The sequence below is a fragment of the Typha latifolia genome, chromosome 3, assembly GCF_019914945.1.
Source record: "Typha latifolia isolate L0001 chromosome 3, TyphaL0001v2, whole genome shotgun sequence".
Lineage (NCBI taxonomy): Eukaryota > Viridiplantae > Streptophyta > Magnoliopsida > Poales > Typhaceae > Typha > Typha latifolia.
In genome coordinates, this window is record NC_133088.1 from 827,271 (window position 1) to 849,241 (window position 21,971).

Consider the following 21,971-nt stretch of genomic DNA (forward strand, 5'->3'; position numbering starts at 1 on the left):
AAGGTGTACAGAGGATGGGAAAGATTTTTCTTACAGCCCATCCCGTCTTTGTTTGTAAAGCATCTGTAACAGTGTGAGTAGAGTGATGTGAGCACTGAGCTAAACTAAAAGATAAAGTTAGGTGAGATGGGAATTGCTAATTAACGAAATATTATACATTAGATAAAAAGATAGATCGATGTCGCCCTCATGAAATATGACTACAGACAAATACAAACTGCAGGTGAATCACGTTAAGTGTTAAAAAGATTCATTTCGTGGTATAATTTACCTAGACTGCCTTACTTGTTGAATAACTTCTAACTAATTTAATTATACTCATTTTATGAAAAAAAAAAAGTTTATATCAGTTTAGATTATTACGGTATTGATTGTATATTATATAATAATTACTAAATTTAAGAGATATTTTAGTAAATAATTTAAATATTCTTTATAACGGATATACGAGGAGAGGAGAGGAGAGAGAGAATGATTTAATAATTTTTTTTTAAAATAAACTAAAGTAAACATAAAATATTAGATAAAAGAGTAGAGATACATTAAGATTTTAAAATAATGATAATTGTGATATTTAAAAAATTTCAAACAACTTCGTATGCTTTCATAAATCTTGTCTCTTCTCGGCGGAGCCATTCCATCGTCGAGCAAAGCGATGCCACTCCTCCAACGGCCGTCTCCTCCTCCCTTCTCAATCCAACTCCATCGACCCAAAACCGCTCGATCTTTCCAGCCTTTTCTTTCTACTCCCGAATTCCACCGTGGGGAAGCTAGGAGTAGGTGGGTAACAACAACCCAGGCAGCGCTACGCCCGTCACGTGTTTGTGTCTATGCCTCAACGAATCCAACAGCATCCACCGGCGACGGCGATGATGATGAAAGAAACGGATTTAATGTACGGCAGGTCATTGTGCGGGCGGGAGAGGTGTTGTCCCTCGGGTTTCCTCTGTGGGTGGGCTCGGCATGCCTCGTGGCGCTGCGGCAACCGGAATCGTTTCACTGGGTGCAGCGCAGTTGGCAGATCACTGGGATCACCCTCACCATGCTTGGTTCCTACTCCAATCCTCTCATGCCGGCTTGAAAGTTTATTAGAATTTTCTGTTTTGTTCCTGCTAATTTGCTAAGTTTTGAAGGGATGGGTATGACACTGACGCTCGAGGATCTGAGAGCGGCCCTGTTGATGCCGAAGGAATTGGCTGCTGGTTTTCTACTGCAGTACACGGTCAGTTGCTGATGTGCCAACTTTTGAAATTTCTGATAGGGTCCTATAAATTTAGGAGCATCAACTATTTTCATCGAATGGTAGTAATTTGAGCGTGTTCTATAGCACCATAACACCTCAAGATGAACCCCATGCTTACACATGCCTTCCAATGTGCGCGTTACATGAGAGCATTTCAGGATGCTAGAATCCAGTATAATAATTTCATAAGTATATTAAATCCAGTATCTTTTTTCCAGACGGTGCTTGGGCTATATGCACTTCTGCACTTAAGGTTGATTTTCTGATAAATTAATAGGTACAAAGTAAACTGTACATAATTGCCTAATGTCGGTTCCTCCTGATAAGAATCCATATAAACATATAATTTGTGAGTTTTTCCATGTCTCGATAACCAGGAATTTAGGGCCTGATTCATTTTTGTCATTTTTATTATCATTTCTTATTGACTCCAAGAATCTTACACTTAATGATATGATTACAGGTGATGCCACTATCAGGATTCTTCCTGAGCAAGCTGTTAAAATTGCCCTCGCATTATGCTGCTGGTTTGATACTGGTCTCCTGCTGTCCTGGAGGTGTCCATAATTTTTTCATCCTTCTATGATCTATCTTCTATTCTAACTGTTTCTAATTGTTCAACTAAACAGAATCTCTTCTTTCTGCAGGGACAGCAAGTAACATCGTCACCTATCTTGCAAGGTAATGAAGAAACCACTAAACACCATTAAAAGTGAGTTATTCCAGGATTTTCCATTGAGAGATGCCAGCAATGCCGCTGGTATCCTGACTTTGTTCAGATTATGAAGTATGAGAAAGATAACCAGGTTAATGAAACTCAGATCTAGGAATGATCAGAAACCTATTTCATTGATGTTATAGATAAGAAAGTCTAGTGGAAAAGAATAGAGTATCAGACTCATTGTAGTTGCAGTGGGCATCTGTTTTTTCTGCTCATAATAGTAGTTCACTTGTTATGTGAAATAGAACTACTTTCTTACGATATACTAGTTTTACTATGCATTCTTTCTGACTTTTAATGTGAGGAGGGATTCATAAAACATGTATAGTGTCCATGAGTTGATCTTTTATGCTGGTGAATCTGTTCATTCAGAATCAAAGGAGATGTTGTTCTTTTTAAGATGTCCATTTGGCTCATGCAGTATTTGTATAGGGAAGACTCTGATTTGGGCTGGCATAATTGACTAACAGCACTAACAACAATCATCCATCTAGACTCAATTGTTATAAGGTTCATACTAAGATGCCTGCAAACCTTATACATCTTCCTGGATATTAGAAAAAAAAAGGAACTTGATCGGTCACATTTGCATTTTGCAGTAGGATTCAGTAATAATTTGCCATCTTAAAAGATGCTGTAAATTGAACTCATCAGTGTTACCTTCTTGTGTTCCAGAGGAAATGTAGCTCTTTCTGTGCTGATGACAGCAGCAAGCACTTTTGCTTCTGCGGTAATATGACCTTTTCATATTAACTGCATCTGCTATTTATAAGTTTCATTCAAGTATCCAATCTTTTGTCTTAACCTTTATAATTGCAGGTTCTGACTCCTTTGCTTACATCCAAACTTGCTGGACAATTTGTCGCGGTAGATCCAATAGGTCTCTTTATGTCAACTGTCCAGGTAACTTGACAATAATTAATTGCTGAAGTTTCTGCTTCCCTGCATTCATTGTCTACACTGCCACAATGTTCATCAACCCAGGTTGTGCTTGCACCAGTTCTAGTTGGAGCTCTTCTGAACCAGTATTGCAATGGTTTGGTTGAGGTAGTTTCTCCCTTGATGCCATTTATTGCTGTTGCAACTGTAGCAATTCTTTGTGGTAGTGCTATAGCTCAGAATGCCTCGGCTATCCTTACATCTGGGCTGCAAGTGGTTACCTCTGTCTGCTGCCTACACGCCTCGGGCTTTTTCTTTGGTTATATGCTCTCAAGGATGCTGGGAATTGATATCTCTTCTTCGCGTACTATTTCCATCGAGGTTGGCATGCAGGTAATAACAATTAATAATCACGGAGCGGGAGGGTTTTATCGCCTTTACTGTGGTCAATGAGGTTGCTATCCTTTTCTTATCTCTGTAGAATTCAGTGCTCGGCGTGGTGCTTGCAAGCCAGCATTTCGGCAATCCTCTCACTGCAGTTCCGTGTGCTGTTTCAAGCATCTGTCACTCGGTCTATGGTAGTATTTTAGCTGGAATATGGAGAAATATGCCCCCAAAGAACAAGAAGGATTGATGTTTTGATTCCTGATGAAGCCCACTGTGGAGGAAATTGATAAAAGATCACCTGAAATGTACGTTTAGAGAATCCTCTGTTGCTCTTGAGGAACAGAGGAAGTGAAATCACAGCAGCGGCTTGTTCGCAATATTAGTTGGTTTCGGGCAAAAGTTTATTTTGTATCCCTCAGCTTGGTTCTCTGTTCACATTCTAGTTCAAAGTTTAAGGACTGCTAATAAATTAAGTAGGTGGCCTTCCAACGTTTCAACAACCTGCTGTCATTCATTTATAGTGAGAGACTGCGGTATACAATTTTATTTATGATTTGCTATACCAACATTCTAGAGTAGCACATATTAGTGTGCTACCGGTATAAATATCAGTTGATGTACTTCCAAGGATATTCTCGGATAAAGACATTAGTGTGGTACCAATATAGGTTATATTTTGTAAGGAGAGAGAGAATAAGATAGAAAGACTATAATAAAAAGAGAAACAAAGAGAAGAAAAACGTTAGTTATTTCTCTCTTTTGTTTGTTTACATGAGAGAGTTAAAAAAAAAAAAAAAAAAAAAAAAAAAAAAGCCTGCCGACTCGATGTGAAGACCCGTTTCAAAAGCCCACCAAATCCAGCCCGTTACGCCCGACCGCAAGTCCGGGCTATTGGGCAGCAACGAGCTGGTCGATCCCCGCCTAGCCCCCGCCCGATGATCACCTCTGCCGCTTGAGAACCGCCCTCGTCTACAAATAATATCTCAATCCAAGTCTTCTTCCCGAGACTCCAAGAAGAAGGATGCCTCCACCGAAGGGTATTAGCTCGCTTGCTCTCTCTCGGTCTCGCTCTATCTCGCATTGTTGGTTTTACCTTTTAGTTGTTGAATTCTGACATCCAGGAATCGATGCTCTCTCAGATCTCCCGGGCTTCTATTTCGACACAGAGAAGAATCGATACTTCCCCATCAAAGGCCCCATCCCTGGATCAAAGCGTCGTTCTTCTTCGTCTCCGTCTTCTTCTTCCACTCCTTCCTCGCGCGATGCTGATCAGGTATACTTCTTGCTGACAACTGAAGACTTATCTCTGATAGGGAGAAGAAAAAGCATCCTACAATTCCCAGAAAATAAAGGAGTCTCCGAACATTGTAAATTGCATTTTTTGGGACTTTATGTTGGAATATAATAGGATTAATTTTTCATTAAGGTTCATAATGTAGTTATAATTGTGCTTGCAGTAAGAAAGCAAGGTGTTCGCAAATGATACTTAGTTGATGGTATAGAATTGAGAATATTTTATTATTTGCAGAAGCATCAATTAAGTAATGCGTGCAGGAGAAAGAGGATGAAATCTTCTGAGCTCCTTCATGTTAGGGAAATACATGGTAGTGTCCTCTTCTCCAATAAATGTCGATACAACTTCAGAAAGGAGTATCAGAAAGTGCAAGCTTCCCAACCTGTGGTAAGGAAGTCCTTCTTCAAAGAATTTTTATATGTAACATCAATATCTTGTCCTCAGTTCTACTTTTGACATGTACACCAGGTGTGGAAATATCGGCGCACAAAATCACTAGCTGATTCTGCAATCGAACAATTGCATGGCGTTGTTCAAACACCGAATGGTACGAGGGACACAAAGTTTTTAACAACTGGTAGTACGAATGGTATCATTAGGTAAGAACTAACGGTTACAACCTTTTTCTGTGTTCACATGACTTCTGATACTATTGATGCAGTAGACCGAATGGAGATTTTCCAGTTAACGGCCTAACACTTTGGTCTTTGTTGGTCACATTCATTGTAATAACATAAACTCCAAATCTACCAGAGCAGCATTATTCCTTATATCATAGTGGTTCAACTGTAGGATTTATGAAAAAATAGATCAGTGAAAGAGAATTTTCTATGTAATTAAGTCATTGTGAGATATTCTTGTAGACAGATGAAATTTGGGAAGCTTATTTAGCTCGTGGAATTAACTAGCACATCAAGAAAATTAATTGGAGATAATAGCCTGCATTTTTTTTTGTGCTGAGGGAGAAATCTTTTAGTGCTACATGTTAACTCTTCATTGAATATGAACTATCTATAAGCAGAATATAAAGGGATATGTGATGTTCGCTTCTGTTCAACCTTCTTTTTATTTCATCTTTGATTCTGTTATATATATTTGCACTCTGAAATTTGGTTGTAATATGACTGATCATCAATGTCGCATCATCTTTCTGTTAATTTCTTGAGTTGAAGTATCTTTCCTTAAGATAATGATTTTGCAGCTTATTTGAGATTGGAAATGTTTTGGGTAACCTTGATACTGTGACTGAGAGCCTGCCAGAGCCTGTTTGGTCTTCTGCAGTGAAACACAAAGCATTGCTCAATTCTGCACTTGGAAGTATATGGTGTACAGAAGCTTTTTCAAGTCTTCCCTCCAATATATCTTCCATAAAGAGGTGTGGCAGTAGATTTCCTGATCCAGCTAATGCCAATTTATCCTTCCAGCAAGCATTGTATCCAAACCAGATTTTTATTCTTTAATTAGTTTATTCTAGAATTTTTATTGGTGTTCCCTGTATGAATAACTACTTTACTACTGGCACTTCTGACTCTTTTTATCCAAAAGCATTGTATGAATTTTTATCTCACAATAGGAGAAATTGGAGTCCTTGACAATGCAAAACATGGTGACCACTCTTGGATCAGGAGTATCCAGTGGTTCTTTGTATCTTCTGAATCTTGGCGAGCCTTTGGATTTCGCTGTCAGCCTTCATAGCAGAATTTCAAATATTGCTTCCTTTGATTGCACAGTGTGGACAGCTGATTGCAATTCAAGTGGGACACAAGCAGTTATTGGTGAGTTCTCAGAGCTTATGTTTATTTAGTTGATCTACTACTGTAACTCAGCGAAAGGAAAGAATATTTTTCTTACATCCATCTCTCTTTTCCGCTTTCCAGGTACGAATTTTGGATCTGTTTTAGTAAATTTGGAAACAAGAGCAGCATCATGGCTTTATCACTGTAAAAGTGACATTTTCTCGCTACAGTTTGTTCAATCGGTAATAAAAAATAATTGATTCTAGCTAAACTTTGTTCATTTCTTTAGCCAAAATTTTATGCTATGACTCCCCCGAATGAAATATAACAGGGTCATATTGATGACTTTGTATGGCTTGCTGTGCCAACAAAACTTTCTTTGGCCCTTGACTTGTCTCAGCAGATTTATTTAACAATAACATGCACAATTTTGTCCTTCTGGTTAATTGATTTTGAATATCTGTATTTATTTATTTGCCTATTCCTCACTGCAGGGAAATGTTGTTTTATGTGGTCTCCGCAATGGGGCAATTGTTTCAATTGATATGCGTCAGAAGCAACCAGGATATTCTGATCATTCTTTTGGACGTCCTTTACCTGGAAGACCGAATGCTCACCGGACATTTAGTCTGTCTCAAGGCATGGTAAACCGGCCTGGCAAACAAAGGATCCAGGTACTCCTAATAGATTACTTCATTTTCCAAGTTCAGTAAAGGATTACAAACACATCACAAAGCATAAGTACACCATCTACAACTATCTTTATTTATATGAATCTTAGGTCTCTCTCATTGATGATAAGACCGTAGAGGGCATTTCTGTTAAGGAAAATGGCATAGTAAACATGGTAACATTGTCATACTGCCAATCGTGCAAGATAGAAACCACTCTTAGGTAGTACTTCAGTATTCCTATGGATATTGAATCTGACAGTTTGTTGGTGCAATCTGACCATGCTCAATTGTATTGAACTTTTAGTTGTAGATTTCATTGATATGCTTGGAGTTCAGTCCTAACAAAATTCTAGCTTTCTAATGCTAAGACTTACTAATATAGTCATTAATGCACAACAAATTTGGCATTCTTGCAGATCAATAGAAAATTAAATACTTCAAATATCGTTTTCATGCCCTCTGCTGTTTGCAGGTACAAAGCATTGCAATTTGAGTTCTGTTGTTTAATGCTTACAATTTGATTGTCTTAATATTGGATATTATTATTCTGCAGCTTGGTTTCTCTTTTGTCAGATGAGCACTATTTCTTAGGCAGCTCAATGGATGGATCTGTAAGTCATTTGGTTTTAATTACTTATCAGAGAACTTTTTAAATCTGATGAGTGATGACTGTTCTTTGTATATACTGTATTTGGTGGACCTTAATAAGCTACGAGTTTAAACCTCTCAGATTATGACTGTCACAACTCACAATGGAGCCTTCTTGTTAGCATGCTTGTTATACAATGTCTTTTCTTTTTTAAAATAATTTTTTTTTTAAATTTGAGGGGCTTTAAATTGAAGCCTACTAAGCTGTGCAGTCATATTTTGTATATCCTGTGGTGATCAACATGATCAAGGTACTATTTAAAGTATGACTTGAAGCAACAGCTGCTGAAATGTGTCTTCAGTTATTTGAGAATCTCTAGGGAGTCTTAGGACATCATTCGCTCTTGCAGTTTATAGAGGTGAAACACTTATTAGAGACAAGTTATCACATCTTCACATGCTTAAGAATCAATATAGTGGATCGTGTGGTTGCTTTTATGGACCTATTATAAATGTTTTGCTTATTCTTGATTTTGTTGAACAAGATTTTATTCTCCGATTGCATCATCGTATGTCTCTTAACATCCATCTTAGATCACTTGAATTTTTACTGTACTTCAGTATAACCTAGAAGGATGATTCATATAGACTACTTTCAGTTTTCTTAGGAGTTCAGGACCAAAAAAGTTTAAGATATAAGACAAGAAAATCTGGGAGAAAATTGATTAGTTTGTAGGGGTGGTGATGGTTATTTTTTAATCCAGCCTTCTTGACCAGGGAGATAACCGAGTTCAGTAATGTAGGATAAGAATGGGTGTCATACTAGTCGTGGCCCTAATGGATCAAGCAAGTAAATCCAAATTATAGTTCTCTCATCTATAAATTGAAAAGGATAGAAGGTCTGGCATTCCAACAAAATGAAACTTCATGCTCTGATTTTTTAGATTGAAAGCTCCCCACATTAAGAGAAAACTACCGAAAATTTGAGCCTTTGTGGTTGAAATAAGAATTTTGATGTTCACTTGTAAACAAACCTGAAGAAAAATACGAAAAAGTTTTGCTGTCCAAATAGGAAAGGATGCAGAAACAGAAATACTAAAAAAGACAAGGAGATTGCAGAGAAGTTGTGTTAGAAAGAAGGGGAGAAAAGAAAAACAGGGTGTATGTGCGAAATAAATTAGTGTAAACAAACTTAGTCTTCTTAGGTAACCAACTAATCTTCTTCCTAGATAAGCGACCAGTTTTCGATTTTGACAGATCTCCTTGTTAATTATACTGACCTGTGTAGGCATGTGTTAAATCCTACTTGTGATGTCATATGTCATATTGTCACGTTCCTAATTACCTCCTTTTGGTGTCAATGAAGATAAAGCTCTTTGACAGGCGTCTTCTCCAAAGAGGAGCACTCCAGTCTTATGAGGGGCATGTGAATTCCCACACTCATTTGCAGCTAGCTGTGAACCCAGCTGAAACACTTCTTTTGTCAGGTGTATTAATTTTCCTTTTCTGCTATAATGTCTGTGGTGTCTTGTGATCCATGTTGTAGCATTTGAAGAAGCTAATTCTGAAGATTAATGCATCCATACCAGGTGGAGAGGATCACATGGTGCGCATTTGGAGCATTAATAATAGTGAGCTAATATTTGCAGAAAATGTTGCCAACTCGATATTTTCAACAGTTTGCTGGCCACAGAGCAGCAACGACCTAGGTGGTTGTTCATCTAAATAATGGAAAATATGGTACTAATTCACATGCTGCCTGCTGATTAATTGGACGTTTTTGCAGGATTTCAAGGACTCCTCAAACAACCAGATATCTACAGTGTGAGTCCATTTGAGCTAAGCCAAAGTTGGGGGGCATGGTTAGGATCACAAGATGGCTTATTTTACATGCACGGTACCTGATTCATCGAAGAAAATCTATTTGCCAATCTATCTCGTACCCAATTCTTCCTCTGATCTCAATTCTCTTGGAAGGCCTGGTTCATTTCCTCTCTAAGAATTCAGGATTAGCAGGGGATTTCAATCGCATAACAGTGGAACAAACTTATCATCCAACTATATACTCGCCCATTTGATGTATTCATGCTTGGTGTTCGACAATTCCCGGGCCCATGTATTATCTATCTTGCTAACAGCTGTACATAAGTCAATCTTGTAAGCTCTTGTTCTCAAGTTCATAGGAATTCTGTTTGCCTGAATATTTGAATTCTAGTGGTGCGGATAAAAGTGGTGATTCATTGAGTTCATAACACGTTAAAAGCACTTACATTGCTTAATCAATTATTATTTCTTCACTTTTGTTCAAATTAGGCCCACATTTTCTAATCAAGTGCTATTTTCAATCGAATATAAATCAGATTTTTTTTTCCCCCTTTTTTCTGTAGCTCAGGTATTTGGAGTTCAAACCTTTGGCAATTCGTGTCTTGCTTTGAATACTTGGTTTATATGATAGATAGTTTAGGGAAATATTTCATACTTCTAATAGGCACTATGTGATGCATACTTGTCAGTTTTGCCCTATAAATATCATATTTCGAATCGAAAGTCGGAAACTCTTCTTATAAGACCAAGCAGCGCAAAATCTAAACGTCAACCGCCATTTGCGATGTCACTCCACCGCTTGAAGGAAACCCTCCGACCTTGCTCGAACCTCCCTTCTTCTTCCTCCTCTTTCTCCACCACCACCTCTTCTTCGCAACTCCTTCCGTCGAGAAAACCCCCCAAATCCTCCCTCTTGCAGCAGCTCCAACGCCTCGACCTCCCCTCCTCCGATCTGCCGCCTCCATCCCCACGTAGACGACGCCTCGCGGCATCCGAAGAAGAAGCGAGAGGAGGAGAAAACGGCGACGAGAATGAAGAAGAAGAAGAGGAGGAGGAGGAAGAACGAAGGGATGAAGAGAGCCGCCTTGGGCCTCGCGAGCCCCTTCTCTCCCAGCCTTTCGCTTTCGAGGCCCGAGGGCCCTACGAGCCTTTGCTCCTCTCGCCGCCGGATGAAAAACCAACCGTCCAGGTACTCCTGAACGAATGGAGGAAGCATTACCGATTTCGGATTTAGTGGCTCTGTTAAGTTGCTAATCTATTTGAGACTCTTTGTTTCATCGTTTATGCAGAAGAGAAGAGTAAGCTTCTTCTAGCAGATCAGATAATCAATATATCTGATTGACTCGTTACTTTTCGTAATACTAATGTTCATGAACTGAGAAGTTAGAGACACAACTGTGTAGTTAATTTTATTAAGTAAATTGCAAAATTTAGCTGTATTTCTTGGGTTCGTTCTAGCACATTGGGCATGTTTCTGGATTGTGTTTCTTTGGTTCTTGTTCAGGTAAATTTAGGAACAACTCACATTAGCTTCTCAATTAAATATTTTTTTGCATGTTCTTGTTAGTTTGTAGTTGCAGTTTGAACTGATAAGTTGCCACTGTACTTTGCAGGTTCCTGCATCAATCAATTGTAGACTTCTTGAACATCAAAGAGATGGCATAAAGTTTTTATACAGTCTTTACAAGAACAACCATGGTGGCGTACTAGGAGATGACATGTAACCCTTCATAAATTGCTTTTCTTATTCTTTTTGTGCGCTTCTCTTTAACATTTTTGACCTTAATGATTTCTCTTTCTGCCATTGCTCGTTAGAAGAGTCTAGTAATGAGTTGTATTTGCAAAATGACGTATACATAAAAAATGTCTAGAAATGAGTGTGGCCAAGATGAGAATGTGTGTGAACGAGTGATGCCCGTAGAAAGGTATAATTGGAAATAGAACTTTTTGAGGTTGTTGGTAGTTGCACATCAATCAGGGATGACATACCGAAAACTTAAAAATGTCTTGATGCATGCAGGTAGACTAGGACAGTGTGGCAGTAAACAGGTTTTGGATGGTTCTATACCAAGACGAAGTAAATAAGAAAATAGAAAGAGAACCTTCGCTGAGATGGAGTGGGAGGTCATATGGTGACTAATAAAAACAGACATTTGGTAGTGTAATGCCAAAATATCATTCTTTTTTACGTCCACCATCAGTTCCGCATGAAACTGTAGATGATACCTAAGTTTATAAAGTAGTGGTGATTAGTTGTCTTAGCCCTTAGTAATCATGTTTTCTCCAACTTTCTTTCTCAGACATCTGTCTTTTTATCACATCAAAATAAATTTGTTGATTTTATGTTGAATTAGGGGTTTAGGGAAGACAATACAGACTATCGCTTTTTTGGCTGCTGTGATTGGTAAAGATACTGAACATGGAGAAAATTTGAAAGACAAGGACCATGTTACGAGGACTGGCCTTGTGTTAATCGTCTGCCCGATTTCCGTAATTCGCAACTGGGAAAATGAGTTTTCTGAATGGGGAGACTTTGGTGTTGCCATTTATCATGGAGCAAACCGTGACTTGATCCTTGAAAAAATTGAAGCTCATAGTGTCGAAATATTAATAACAAGTTTTGACACTTTTAGAATTCATGATAAGATTTTATCTGAGATTTCATGGGAGATTGTGATTGTTGATGAAGCCCACCGTCTGAAGAACGAAAAATCTAAGCTCTATAAAGCATGCTTAGGAATAAAAACCAGAAAGCGATTTGGTCTCACTGGAACTATAATGCAAAACAAAATTTTGGAGTTGTTTAATCTATTTGACTGGGTTGCACCTGGGTGTTTGGGAGATCATGAACATTTTCGTGCTTTCTATGATGAGCCACTAAAGCACGGTCAGAGGTTGAGTGCTCCTGAAAGATTTATTCAAGTTGCTGAAGAGCGGAAACAGCACCTTGTTGCAGTTCTCCGTAAGTACCTTTTGAGAAGGACCAAGGAGGAGACTATTGGGCATCTTATGCTGGGAAAAGAAGATAATATTGTTTTCTGCAAAATGAGTGATTTGCAAAAGCGTGTCTACAGGAGGATGTTACAACAACCTGATATACACTGTCTCATAAATAAGGATCTCCCATGTAGTTGTGGAAGTCCATTATCTCAGGTCGAGTGTTGCAAGAAGATAGTACCTGATGGTATTATTTGGTCGTATCTCCACAAGGACAATCCTGATGGGTGTGCTTTATGCCCCTTCTGCCTTGTTCTTCCTTGCCTTGTCAAGCTTCAACAGGTAATATTAGATTTTACTTCAATTATGACTTGTCCTACCTTAAAATATGAAGGTGTAATTTTGACAGATTAGCAATCATCTAGAGCTGATAAAGCCTAATCCTAGGGATGAAATTGAGAAACAAAAGAAGGATGCTGAGCTAGCAGCTGCTGTATTTGGCACTGATATTGACCTAGTTGGTGGTAGTGCTAAAACCGAAAGTTTCATGGGCCTTAGTGATGCAGAACACTGTGGAAAAATGCGAGCCTTGGAAAAGCTGTTGTCATTATGGACTTCACATGGTGACAAAATTCTTCTATTCAGCTATTCTGTCAGGTCATAATCTTCAAGTTTGAATTGTTTAAACAGTTCATGAATTATATATATATATATATATATATATATATATCATCATCAATATAATTGTTTGAACTCTGAACCTTTGTATCCCTCCAGTGTTTCTTCTCTTTAAGTTTGTGTCCTTGTTGAATTCTTGTTTATTAATTCTGATTACCAAATATAGAGCAAGTTAGGGTATTTGTGATTAGAATTTTTGTACTTACTATTATTACAAGTTGCATCTTATGTTTGTGTTCACTACTGCTTGATCCCAACTGGTTAGGAAGATCGGGATGGTAGAACCATTGCTTTCCAAATATCTAGGAGCTATTAGTCCAACTACCGTACACAGTTCAGTGGGTCATCTTTAGTTCGCAATTAGTTACATCTTGTTTCTCAGTAAATAGATATGAGTTTGGTTTGCTTAGAGGACTAAATATTATTGGATGAATTATCTAAAAGGCTATCTTTTGATAGAAGGATTCTTTTTCACAAGTTCAATCCTGTCACTTCCATAATTGGTATAGGAATATAGATATAAATATAGGTACTATCACATATATCTGGTCTAATATATTCTCATGTGTATAAATCGTATTTGACTATGTTGCTATCTGTAAGCAGGATGCTGGATATACTGGAGAAATTTCTTATAAGAAAAGGCTACTGCTTTTCCCGATTCGATGGTTCAACTCCAATGAATGCACGTCAGTCACTTGTTGATGAGTTCAACAGAAGTCCAAGCAAGCAGGTTACTTTATATATTCAAGCTCCTGTCTATTTTGTATTTTGGTATTGTACACTGATATGAATTAATCTTCATGTTATCAAGGTATTCCTGATATCCACTCGTGCGGGCAATCTAGGTGTGAATCTAGTCAGTGCTAATCGTGTTGTAATTTTTGATCCAAGTTGGAATCCTGCACAAGATTTGCAAGCACAGGATAGATCATTTCGATATGGACAGAAAAGACATGTTATAGTATTTCGTCTACTTGCAGCCGGTTCTCTTGAGGAACTTGTTTATACTAGACAGGTTTATAAACAGCAGCTTTCAAATATTGCTGTTTCAGGGAAAATAGAAAAGCGTTACTTTGAGGGTGTACAGGTGATCCTATAAAGTAAATTTTAGCTTCTTTTTCACTTTAGTTATATCGAATTTAGATTCATCTGCTGCTTTACAGGACTGCAAGAAATTTCAGGGCGAGTTATTTGGAATCTGCAATCTGTTCCGTGACCTGTCTGATAAGCTTTTCACAAGTGAGATTATCGAAATGCATGAGGAACAAGGGAACAATGATGTATGCCGGACAATGCATATCAGTCCGATAAGTGATAGTAATCACTCTCATGAAGAACCAAATGAAGTTTCAGTTCTACTAAATTCTCGTGTGCCTGCAACTGCTACTGAAACTGGGGCACTTGTTGATGACTTCGGTAAGGTTCCTCTAAACATGTGCTCTGAGAAAATCTCTATAAAATCCATTCTTCTTTTTCTACTTTCTGATTTCACAAAGAGCTAAGATTCAATGCCACAACATTGTCTGGCATTATAATATAGTAAGCTGAAAGACTTTGAAGATTCATTTTTGGTTTTGGTTTTTCTTGGCTAATTGAATTAGTATTTTCAGTTGCATGAGTTACATGAGTTTTTGAAATTTTTGTTTTCCGGCATGCCCAGAACACAAATAGGATGTGGATCGAGTTGCATCTTTCAATGTCAAGGCTTCCAGCAATCTCTATGGTCAACTTTATTCTTTATTATCATGTACTTATGCAATTGAAGAGGGTGTAATGACTTTAATCTCCAATTATGGGTTTGCAGCATCCACCTAAGCATTGTTTTCAGATATATGATAGTGGAATTTTAAGAATGAATTTCTGCTTAATGTAGGTGGCTATGTGCTATAGTTTTATTTCCGGAAAATAAGATGTATTTGGCATTAGCTTATTTGTTTATCCGGAGGTAGATCTGTCTCTTGGCATTTCGCATTAGAGTTTCATTCAACTTCACAAATTTTACTTGATTGTTCAAAATCTTTTATCAATTCAAGAATAATATTGGCTCAGGGAAGAAAAACATATAATATCAATGGCTTTTTAACAGGCATTGTATATGCTCATCGAAATGAAGACATTGTCAACATGAGGATCGGAGGAAATAATGATGTAATGATTACGAGTAAAGATGATATTATGAAGGCTCCTATGGAGGCAACAGATCAAAACCAGGAACGAAGGCATGTCCACATGAAAGAAGAATCTCTTTTAGCGGAGCAGAAAAGAAAAGAGTTTAGACGCATTGCTTCTTTTATGGGTATGGACGAACTCGAATTCAGCAAGTGGTTACTCTCTGCTTCACCCCTTCAGAGGGATGAAATGCTACACAACTACAAGAAGAAGAAAAGGCGGAAGACAAGAGATCGCTAGGATGGTGGAAACAGCATAGCAACTGATGAAGAACTTGTAGGCACTGTTCATAACTGCGAGACAACGAAGCTCAATCTTTTGTATGTTCAATAAATGCTTGTTTTAGTATTCCACCTGTAACTATTTGGTTGTTGAGCAATCCCCTGTATATAATTGTCATGTGTCTTGTAACGTTCTTTTTTTTTTTTGTTGATAAATTGGGGTGTGTGCTGTAACATGATAGCGAACCCCCAAAACATGAATAGGGATGGGGTGCATGATGGTGATGCCACGATGGTGATGCTCTGATGGTCGACTGGTCGTACATATAATTTTCATGGCTGTGCTTCTACTTTCTCACACGTGCTAGTTCTTAATGGAATCTTCGTACAAATGCTTGTAAGAAGCCTGTGCGTCTGTGACCATAAGGGCACCAGGGAGCCTTCATTTCAGGCAATGGCAAGCAGGTTTCAGAGTTAGGTTTCAGACTTTTTTGACCAAACTAGCCCTGTTCTTTACTGGTCAGTACATTTTATAACTTATGTACATGACCAATTTAACTTAATAGGAACATTTTAAAATTATCTAGCAAAATTGTCACAATCCTAGGATTTTTTAAAAATTTATCAACGATTTTTCTGGAAATCGTTAAATTGTAAAGCAATTTATATAATTTTGAAATAAATTAGAATTGTATAAAAAAAGTTAGCGGTGGACTTTAAATAATCAGAAACTCTAGGTTTCACATGAATCACATATCATTCTTTTTAGAATTTCTAAAATATAACAACGTGCCGTAAGTAACTAGTGTTATAGTGCATGCCATCTAGTTGTCGACTGCTCAACTTCATCCCTTCTTTGTTTCATTCTTTCGCACACTCTCTCTTCTCTAATATTCTCAAAGTTTCTTTGGTAATTTCTTTATTTTTTTCCCAAAGAACAAGAATAGCCTTATTTTAAATCCTCGTGTATCATGCGCCACGTGACATTTTAAGATAGGCCGTCAATTGCTGGAGAATCAGATTAAATTACTTTTACTTTCCATTTGATTAATAGGGTCGACAGTCTCACCGCCAATGAAAGGCAGCCAACTCATCATCTTCATCAAATTTCAACTGCAATTACACACGCGGTCAACTTAATAGTTCAGTACTAACCAACTACGCAGGCACCCTGCTGATCAAGAATGTTGTAAGATTGATTGTAATTCTAAATAATTATTATAGAAAATATTATTTAATAATTTGGTGATTTAATCGTTTGATTTAACAGCTCGACTAGATTGATAACTCGATGGTATAGTTGATTTAGAGGATCAGTTCGGTAGCATAATGGTTTAGAGCAGATCTCAGCTGCGTTTAATTTAGAGTAGTTATTCGATAATATACATAGGTCAAATCTAGACTAGACAACTTCAGTACCAACCAACTATAATAGTTTGGCTTAACGGCTCGAATAGATTGATGATTCAATAGTAGAATTAATTTAGAGAAGCCTTGACAGTGCGACGGCTTAAAGTAAATCTCAGTAGCGTTTAATTTAAAGTAACTATTCTACGATACACATATGTTGAAATCTGGACCAGACAATTTATTGTAGCTAAAAGTTTGATGAGACTTAAATGAATAAAAAAAATAGAAAAAAGAGAAAAGATTGGGATAAGAGAAAAGGTAAAACAAAAAATGTGCTTGCATTTGTTTCATATTACAATACTACATAGAGAAGAGAGAGTAGGTGCAGTTATAAGACCCTCATAAATGCCTTAGATAGCTACCTCTCTTCTATCCGCATTCACATATCCAACCAACCATCTCTCCCACTCCTCTTCACATAGTACTATATATATTCTCTAGCTAGTGAAACATTGAAGAGAAGCTCCATCCTTAGATTAACTAGCCATGTCTTATGCTCCTTTGCTAGAGAATAATGGATCAGGAGAGGAGAGAGAGAGATGGTGGAAGAGGCTCTTGGATAAGGAGGAGGCCAAGGGGCAACTGCTCTTTGCTTTTCCCATGATACTGACTAACATGTCATACTACGCCATCACCCTCATCTCCATCATGTTCGCCGGACATCTAGGCGACGTCGAGCTCGCCGGAGCCACCCTCGGCAACTCTTGGGGCACCGTCACCGGCATGGCCCTTATGGTATGGACTAACTTATATTATGTCGATTTAATCAATAGATAGATCTGACGAGAATCAAACTACTAATAACGTCGATCTTAGTCTTCTTTAAAAACTTAAAATATCATATTTTAGTCCCCTTTCTTTCTTCTTTTTAAAAAGAAAAATCTTAACAAGCAAGTTGGTGCAGCAGATCATGGGATTTACATGGATCGCTGCACTTTGCTATGCGTATATAGAGATTCACAAACTCTCCTTCTTAATTGTTAAAATAAGCCATTAATTATTTCCACAGAAGAAGGATCGATCCCATTGGTTATTATAAGAGTATCGACATGTTTAACTTTTTCACGCTGTGCTTCTCGTCATTTAATTTGATCAATTAATTAATGCCCATTAGATCCTCTCATCCATTGGGAAGGCAGAGGATTTAAGACGGAGACATAGATTTTTGCAGTTGATGTGACGATTGAATTAACAAGCAAAGACAAAGATTACTGATTAAAAAGTTAGATGATATTATCCCGTAAAACTTAGAATATTTGTTTATGAAGACTTAATGTACATCGTGACATGATTCACTTTGTTGCAACGTGGTTCATTTTCTCTATATAAGACTAAGTTGAAAGTACTATAGTCTATAGTACCTTACTGTAGGTTTAGCATAGTCCACGTTGCATGTAAGTCAGATAGAACGTCCTGGCCATGTATAATAGATCATAAGAATCAAAGAAGGCGTTGGTGGCTAAGATCTTTTATCTTTCTTTTTAAGTGTTTTTTTTTTAAAATATTTGTGGTAGGTTTGCATGTATCTCAAGCCACATGTCTCCAGAGTGTGGGCCTAAAAAGTGAGCTTGACTAAGGGAACTTCACATATATATATATATACACACACGATCTTAACCTTTATACTATAATTTACTAGTTGATAGATATTTTAGTCGAGATTTAATGGTTAGATCTTTAGTTCCATAAATTATTATTTTAATCCTAGCTAATCGAGCTGAGATCTCAATGAACTTAACTTGAATCAACCAAGCTAAATGAGCAACGAGCTAGCTCGAATTCTAGTTGAGCTTAATATAACTTGTGCTTTTTAGTTCAATAAATAAATTAATTTTTTCAACTTAACTTGCAAAATCGCTTCAATGCAAGGTTTCTTATACAAATTTAGTTTCCTTAGCGAACAGAGTTATATGCTTCTACCGCCTTCGAATTCGTTGCATGGTTGGATCTCTTCAACACCCACTTCACTTCACGACTATCTACTGTTCGAAGAAATGCCTAAAAGCCACGCCTTTAGGTCCTTTTATCTATAATATTGCTTATCTTTTGTTTCATACTAATTCCCCCTCTGCTCTTCTAATTCTTTTTCCCGTTGCAGACTGGTTTGAGTGGGGCACTTGAGACGCTCTGTGGTCAAGGTTATGGTGCAAAGTTGTACAGGATGCTTGGAATTTACCTGCAATCGTCAATTATTACGTGTGCTTTCTTTTCAGTTCTTGTGTCCATCTTGTGGTTCTACTCGGAGCCTGTACTCATATGGCTGCACCAAGAACCAGAAGTGGCCCAGATGGCTGCACTTTATGTCAAGTACCTTATTCCAGGACTATTTGCCTATGGCATACTGCAATGCCTGCTGAGGTTTCTCCAGACACAAACTGTTGTAATGCCTCTGGTCGTCTGCTCAATTATCCCACTTCTTATCCACGTCGCAGTGACATACTTACTGATCCATGTCTTTGGTCTCGGATTCAAAGGCGCGTCACTATCTGCGTCGATATCTTTGTGGATATCAGTTTTTATGCTAGCGGCGTATGTCAAGTATTCAAGAACATTCGAGTATACTTGGGAAGGGTTCTCGCTAGAATCATTTCAGTATGTAATACCTGGCATGAGGCTAGCTATACCCTCAGCAGTGATGGTCTGGTCAGTAACATTTTCTTTTTCCTACATAACATACTAGTGTTAATAATTTGATATAGAACTTCATGTTGATGTTTAGTTTCCATTGTTCACTTTATGGTTCAAACTGCAAATTCTTATTCTCCTGTAACCCAGCTTTGAGTATTGGGCTTTCGAGATACTGGTTTTGCTCGCTGGGCTGATGCCAAACTCGGAGATGAGTACTTCACTGATAGCAATGTGGTATGTTTTATGATCTGCTATGCAAATTTTTTCAGCTGAAAGGAAACTGAGACTATGCTTAATGCAGTGTGAATACCGAAGCTATCAGCTACATGATTACATATGGATTTAGCGCAGTAGTGAGGTACTTTCGCAATAATCTCCGATAACAGAATGATGATTTCTTTTAGATACTTTCTTATGTTAACTAATTGGAATTGGATTTCAGCACTCGTGTATCAAATGAGATGGGTGCTGGTAATATTCAGAAGGCCAAAGAAGCAGTTACTGTGACGCTAAAGCTTTCAGTCTTTCTGGCTGTTACTATTATTTTGTTTTTGGTTTTTGGTCACAATTTGTGGGCAAGCTCTTTCAGCAGCAACCAAGTGATAATTAATGAATTTGCTTACATGACCCCCTTCCTCGCTGTTTCTATACTATTTGACTCAGCCCAGGGGGTCTTATCAGGTGGTCCAGTGATAACTTGTTCTTATACTTCTATGCTTGAACCTGAAAGTTTCTGAAAATTATCATTCACTGCATCAACTTGCAGGGGTCTCCAGAGGATGTGGTTGGCAGCACTTAGCAGCATGGACCAATTTAGTGGCATTTTACCTAATAGGCATGCCATTGGCTCTTCTCTTTGGATTCAAATTGGGCTTGCATGCCAAGGTTAGTGCCCTCTAAATCTCTTACTCTTATTAACCTTTAGTAATTCATACAGCATTGTCTTAAATTCACTATATAGCTGAAAGAAGCTCCTAATTTGATGCAAATGAGAAGGGATCATATGAGAGTAGACGGTTGGAGAGTAGATAAAAGAAAGAGATAGGAGTCAACTTATATGTCTACTGCATAGTTCCCTTCATGAAGAATCAACCTAATTACTGCATTATAGAACCTCGTAGACTTGTTCTTCAGTTACATGACCTTAACTTACAAAAAGAATTGGCATTTCGTACCTATAAAACTTATAACTTCAATGATTCTCTTGCATTAGCTAGGAACTCCTTATGAAAATATGCTGTCCAGTATTTCAATTAGAGTCTGGTTTTTTTATTTTGAGGCAAAGCCCATACACGATAGCAATTAATTAATTTTCCAGAGATGACATAAATGAAGCTTGATACATAGTAAGAAAGGGAATAGAGAAGATGACTCCTTAATATAAGCCTAGAGTTAGCATGTGATTCCATCTTAGTTCAAGATAAGATCAGGCATTACAAACCTAAGATAGAAAAAAAAAAAAATATATATATATATATATCAAACAATACACAAACCCTGCGGTTGATGCTAAACAAAGGAATCCAAAATAAAATATCCCACAAAAGACACAGAGCCGAATCCGATCATCGACGGGCGGGTGGATGGGAAAAAAGCCGACGAATCCATTTCGATTGGAGTCAGCCAACATAGCCAAACCATTTTTTCAAAGGGATAGCAATTAATTACAGTGATGATGGAGATCAAGGGGAAGACTGTTGTGGCTCCAATTGCAATATCTAATTATCACTAATCTATACATGAATTTGAGAAGAAAGAAGAATTTTGGTAGCTGATGATTCTCTCTATTTCTTAATAAGCTCATCTATGTTATTTGCATATCATCTTATATTATGTGGCATAACATAACACATTTACAAATCCATTAAATGCTGCATTTTGGGTGCAGGGATTGTGGATGGGTTTGATATGTGGCCTCTTTTGCCAAGCCTGCGCACTCCTAGTTATCACTCTTCGGACCAAATGGAAAACGGTAGATCTATCAGTGAAGGAAGAGCATAGAAATGTACTAGTTTAGCTCCATACCTCGTAGGGAGCATAATTCTGCATCATTTTTCTTATGATGATGTGAGGCAGAGAGATCAAAGTATTGGTTAAAGCTATTACCTTGTCTTAAGGATAACATAATGTATCCTCGGCCTCATTGTTAATTTGATGGGAATTTCTGTGAGCATAATTTGATGACAACTAATAAAGTTCACAAAGAAAGTTTGAGTACAATAATATTGTTGATTTACTTATTTATGAGAATTAATATTTACGAAGCAGCTTAAATTCTTTTTTTTTTTAATTATGATTTTTTTTTACTCTAATAATTGGAAACAAGACGTAATATTTTAGCATAAAATTAAGCAAACATAATATAGCTCAAGGGTAAAAGAGGCAACATATAAATAAAAATTTGAATTGCTTTGTAAATAGTTACATTCTCGGCTAATAGACCAAATGCTTTAGAGATATACGGAATTAGTTCTTAGCTTAGACATTTGATATTATGAAGAAAAATTTAGGAATCTAGGAATTTTTATTATTATTAAGGTTTTATCGGAATAAAGCCTCCTCATGTTGTCATATTTGAG

At 37.4% G+C, this 21,971-nt stretch overlaps 4 protein-coding genes across 6 annotated transcripts; all 4 read left to right on the forward strand.

Annotated features, from left to right (window-relative positions):
- Positions 1-557: 557 nt before the first annotated feature.
- On the forward strand, positions 558-3,730 carry LOC140783807 (probable sodium/metabolite cotransporter BASS1, chloroplastic). Its single transcript, XM_073130873.1, has 8 exons — positions 558-1,049; positions 1,134-1,222; positions 1,707-1,800; positions 1,891-1,924; positions 2,640-2,694; positions 2,784-2,867; positions 2,949-3,236; positions 3,325-3,730. The coding sequence occupies exons 1-8, from the start codon at positions 656-658 to the stop codon at positions 3,475-3,477; spliced, it is 1,191 nt and encodes a 396-aa protein (XP_072986974.1). The 5' UTR covers positions 558-655; the 3' UTR covers positions 3,478-3,730.
- Positions 3,731-4,113: 383 nt separating this feature from the next.
- LOC140783806 (uncharacterized) lies at positions 4,114-9,819 on the forward strand. 3 transcript variants are annotated; one of them, XM_073130869.1, is made up of 13 exons: positions 4,114-4,267; positions 4,352-4,503; positions 4,759-4,911; positions 4,993-5,123; positions 5,726-5,955; positions 6,129-6,299; positions 6,402-6,502; positions 6,755-6,934; positions 7,351-7,406; positions 7,488-7,545; positions 8,889-9,009; positions 9,112-9,231; positions 9,309-9,819. In XM_073130869.1, exons 1-13 carry the CDS (start codon positions 4,252-4,254, stop codon positions 9,425-9,427), a joined length of 1,608 nt encoding a protein of 535 aa, XP_072986970.1. In that variant the 5' UTR covers positions 4,114-4,251; the 3' UTR covers positions 9,428-9,819. The 3 variants fall into 3 exon arrangements, with proteins under 3 accessions (XP_072986970.1, XP_072986971.1, XP_072986972.1); XM_073130870.1 differs by having other exon boundaries at positions 4,120-4,267; positions 4,370-4,503; XM_073130871.1 differs by lacking the exon at positions 4,114-4,267 and having other exon boundaries at positions 4,370-4,503; positions 4,785-4,911.
- Positions 9,820-9,997: 178 nt separating this feature from the next.
- Positions 9,998-15,644, forward strand: LOC140783804 (switch 2). The gene is made up of 8 exons (XM_073130868.1): positions 9,998-10,535; positions 10,960-11,066; positions 11,701-12,625; positions 12,693-12,940; positions 13,568-13,694; positions 13,776-14,051; positions 14,128-14,380; positions 15,051-15,644. Exons 1-8 carry the CDS (start codon positions 10,131-10,133, stop codon positions 15,371-15,373), a joined length of 2,664 nt encoding a protein of 887 aa, XP_072986969.1. The 5' UTR covers positions 9,998-10,130; the 3' UTR covers positions 15,374-15,644.
- Positions 15,645-17,042: 1,398 nt separating this feature from the next.
- LOC140785289 (protein DETOXIFICATION 18-like) lies at positions 17,043-21,615 on the forward strand. The gene is made up of 7 exons (XM_073133105.1): positions 17,043-17,499; positions 18,863-19,407; positions 19,540-19,626; positions 19,694-19,750; positions 19,835-20,073; positions 20,159-20,277; positions 21,281-21,615. Exons 1-7 carry the CDS (start codon positions 17,251-17,253, stop codon positions 21,407-21,409), a joined length of 1,425 nt encoding a protein of 474 aa, XP_072989206.1. The 5' UTR covers positions 17,043-17,250; the 3' UTR covers positions 21,410-21,615.
- Positions 21,616-21,971: the final 356 nt, after the last annotated feature.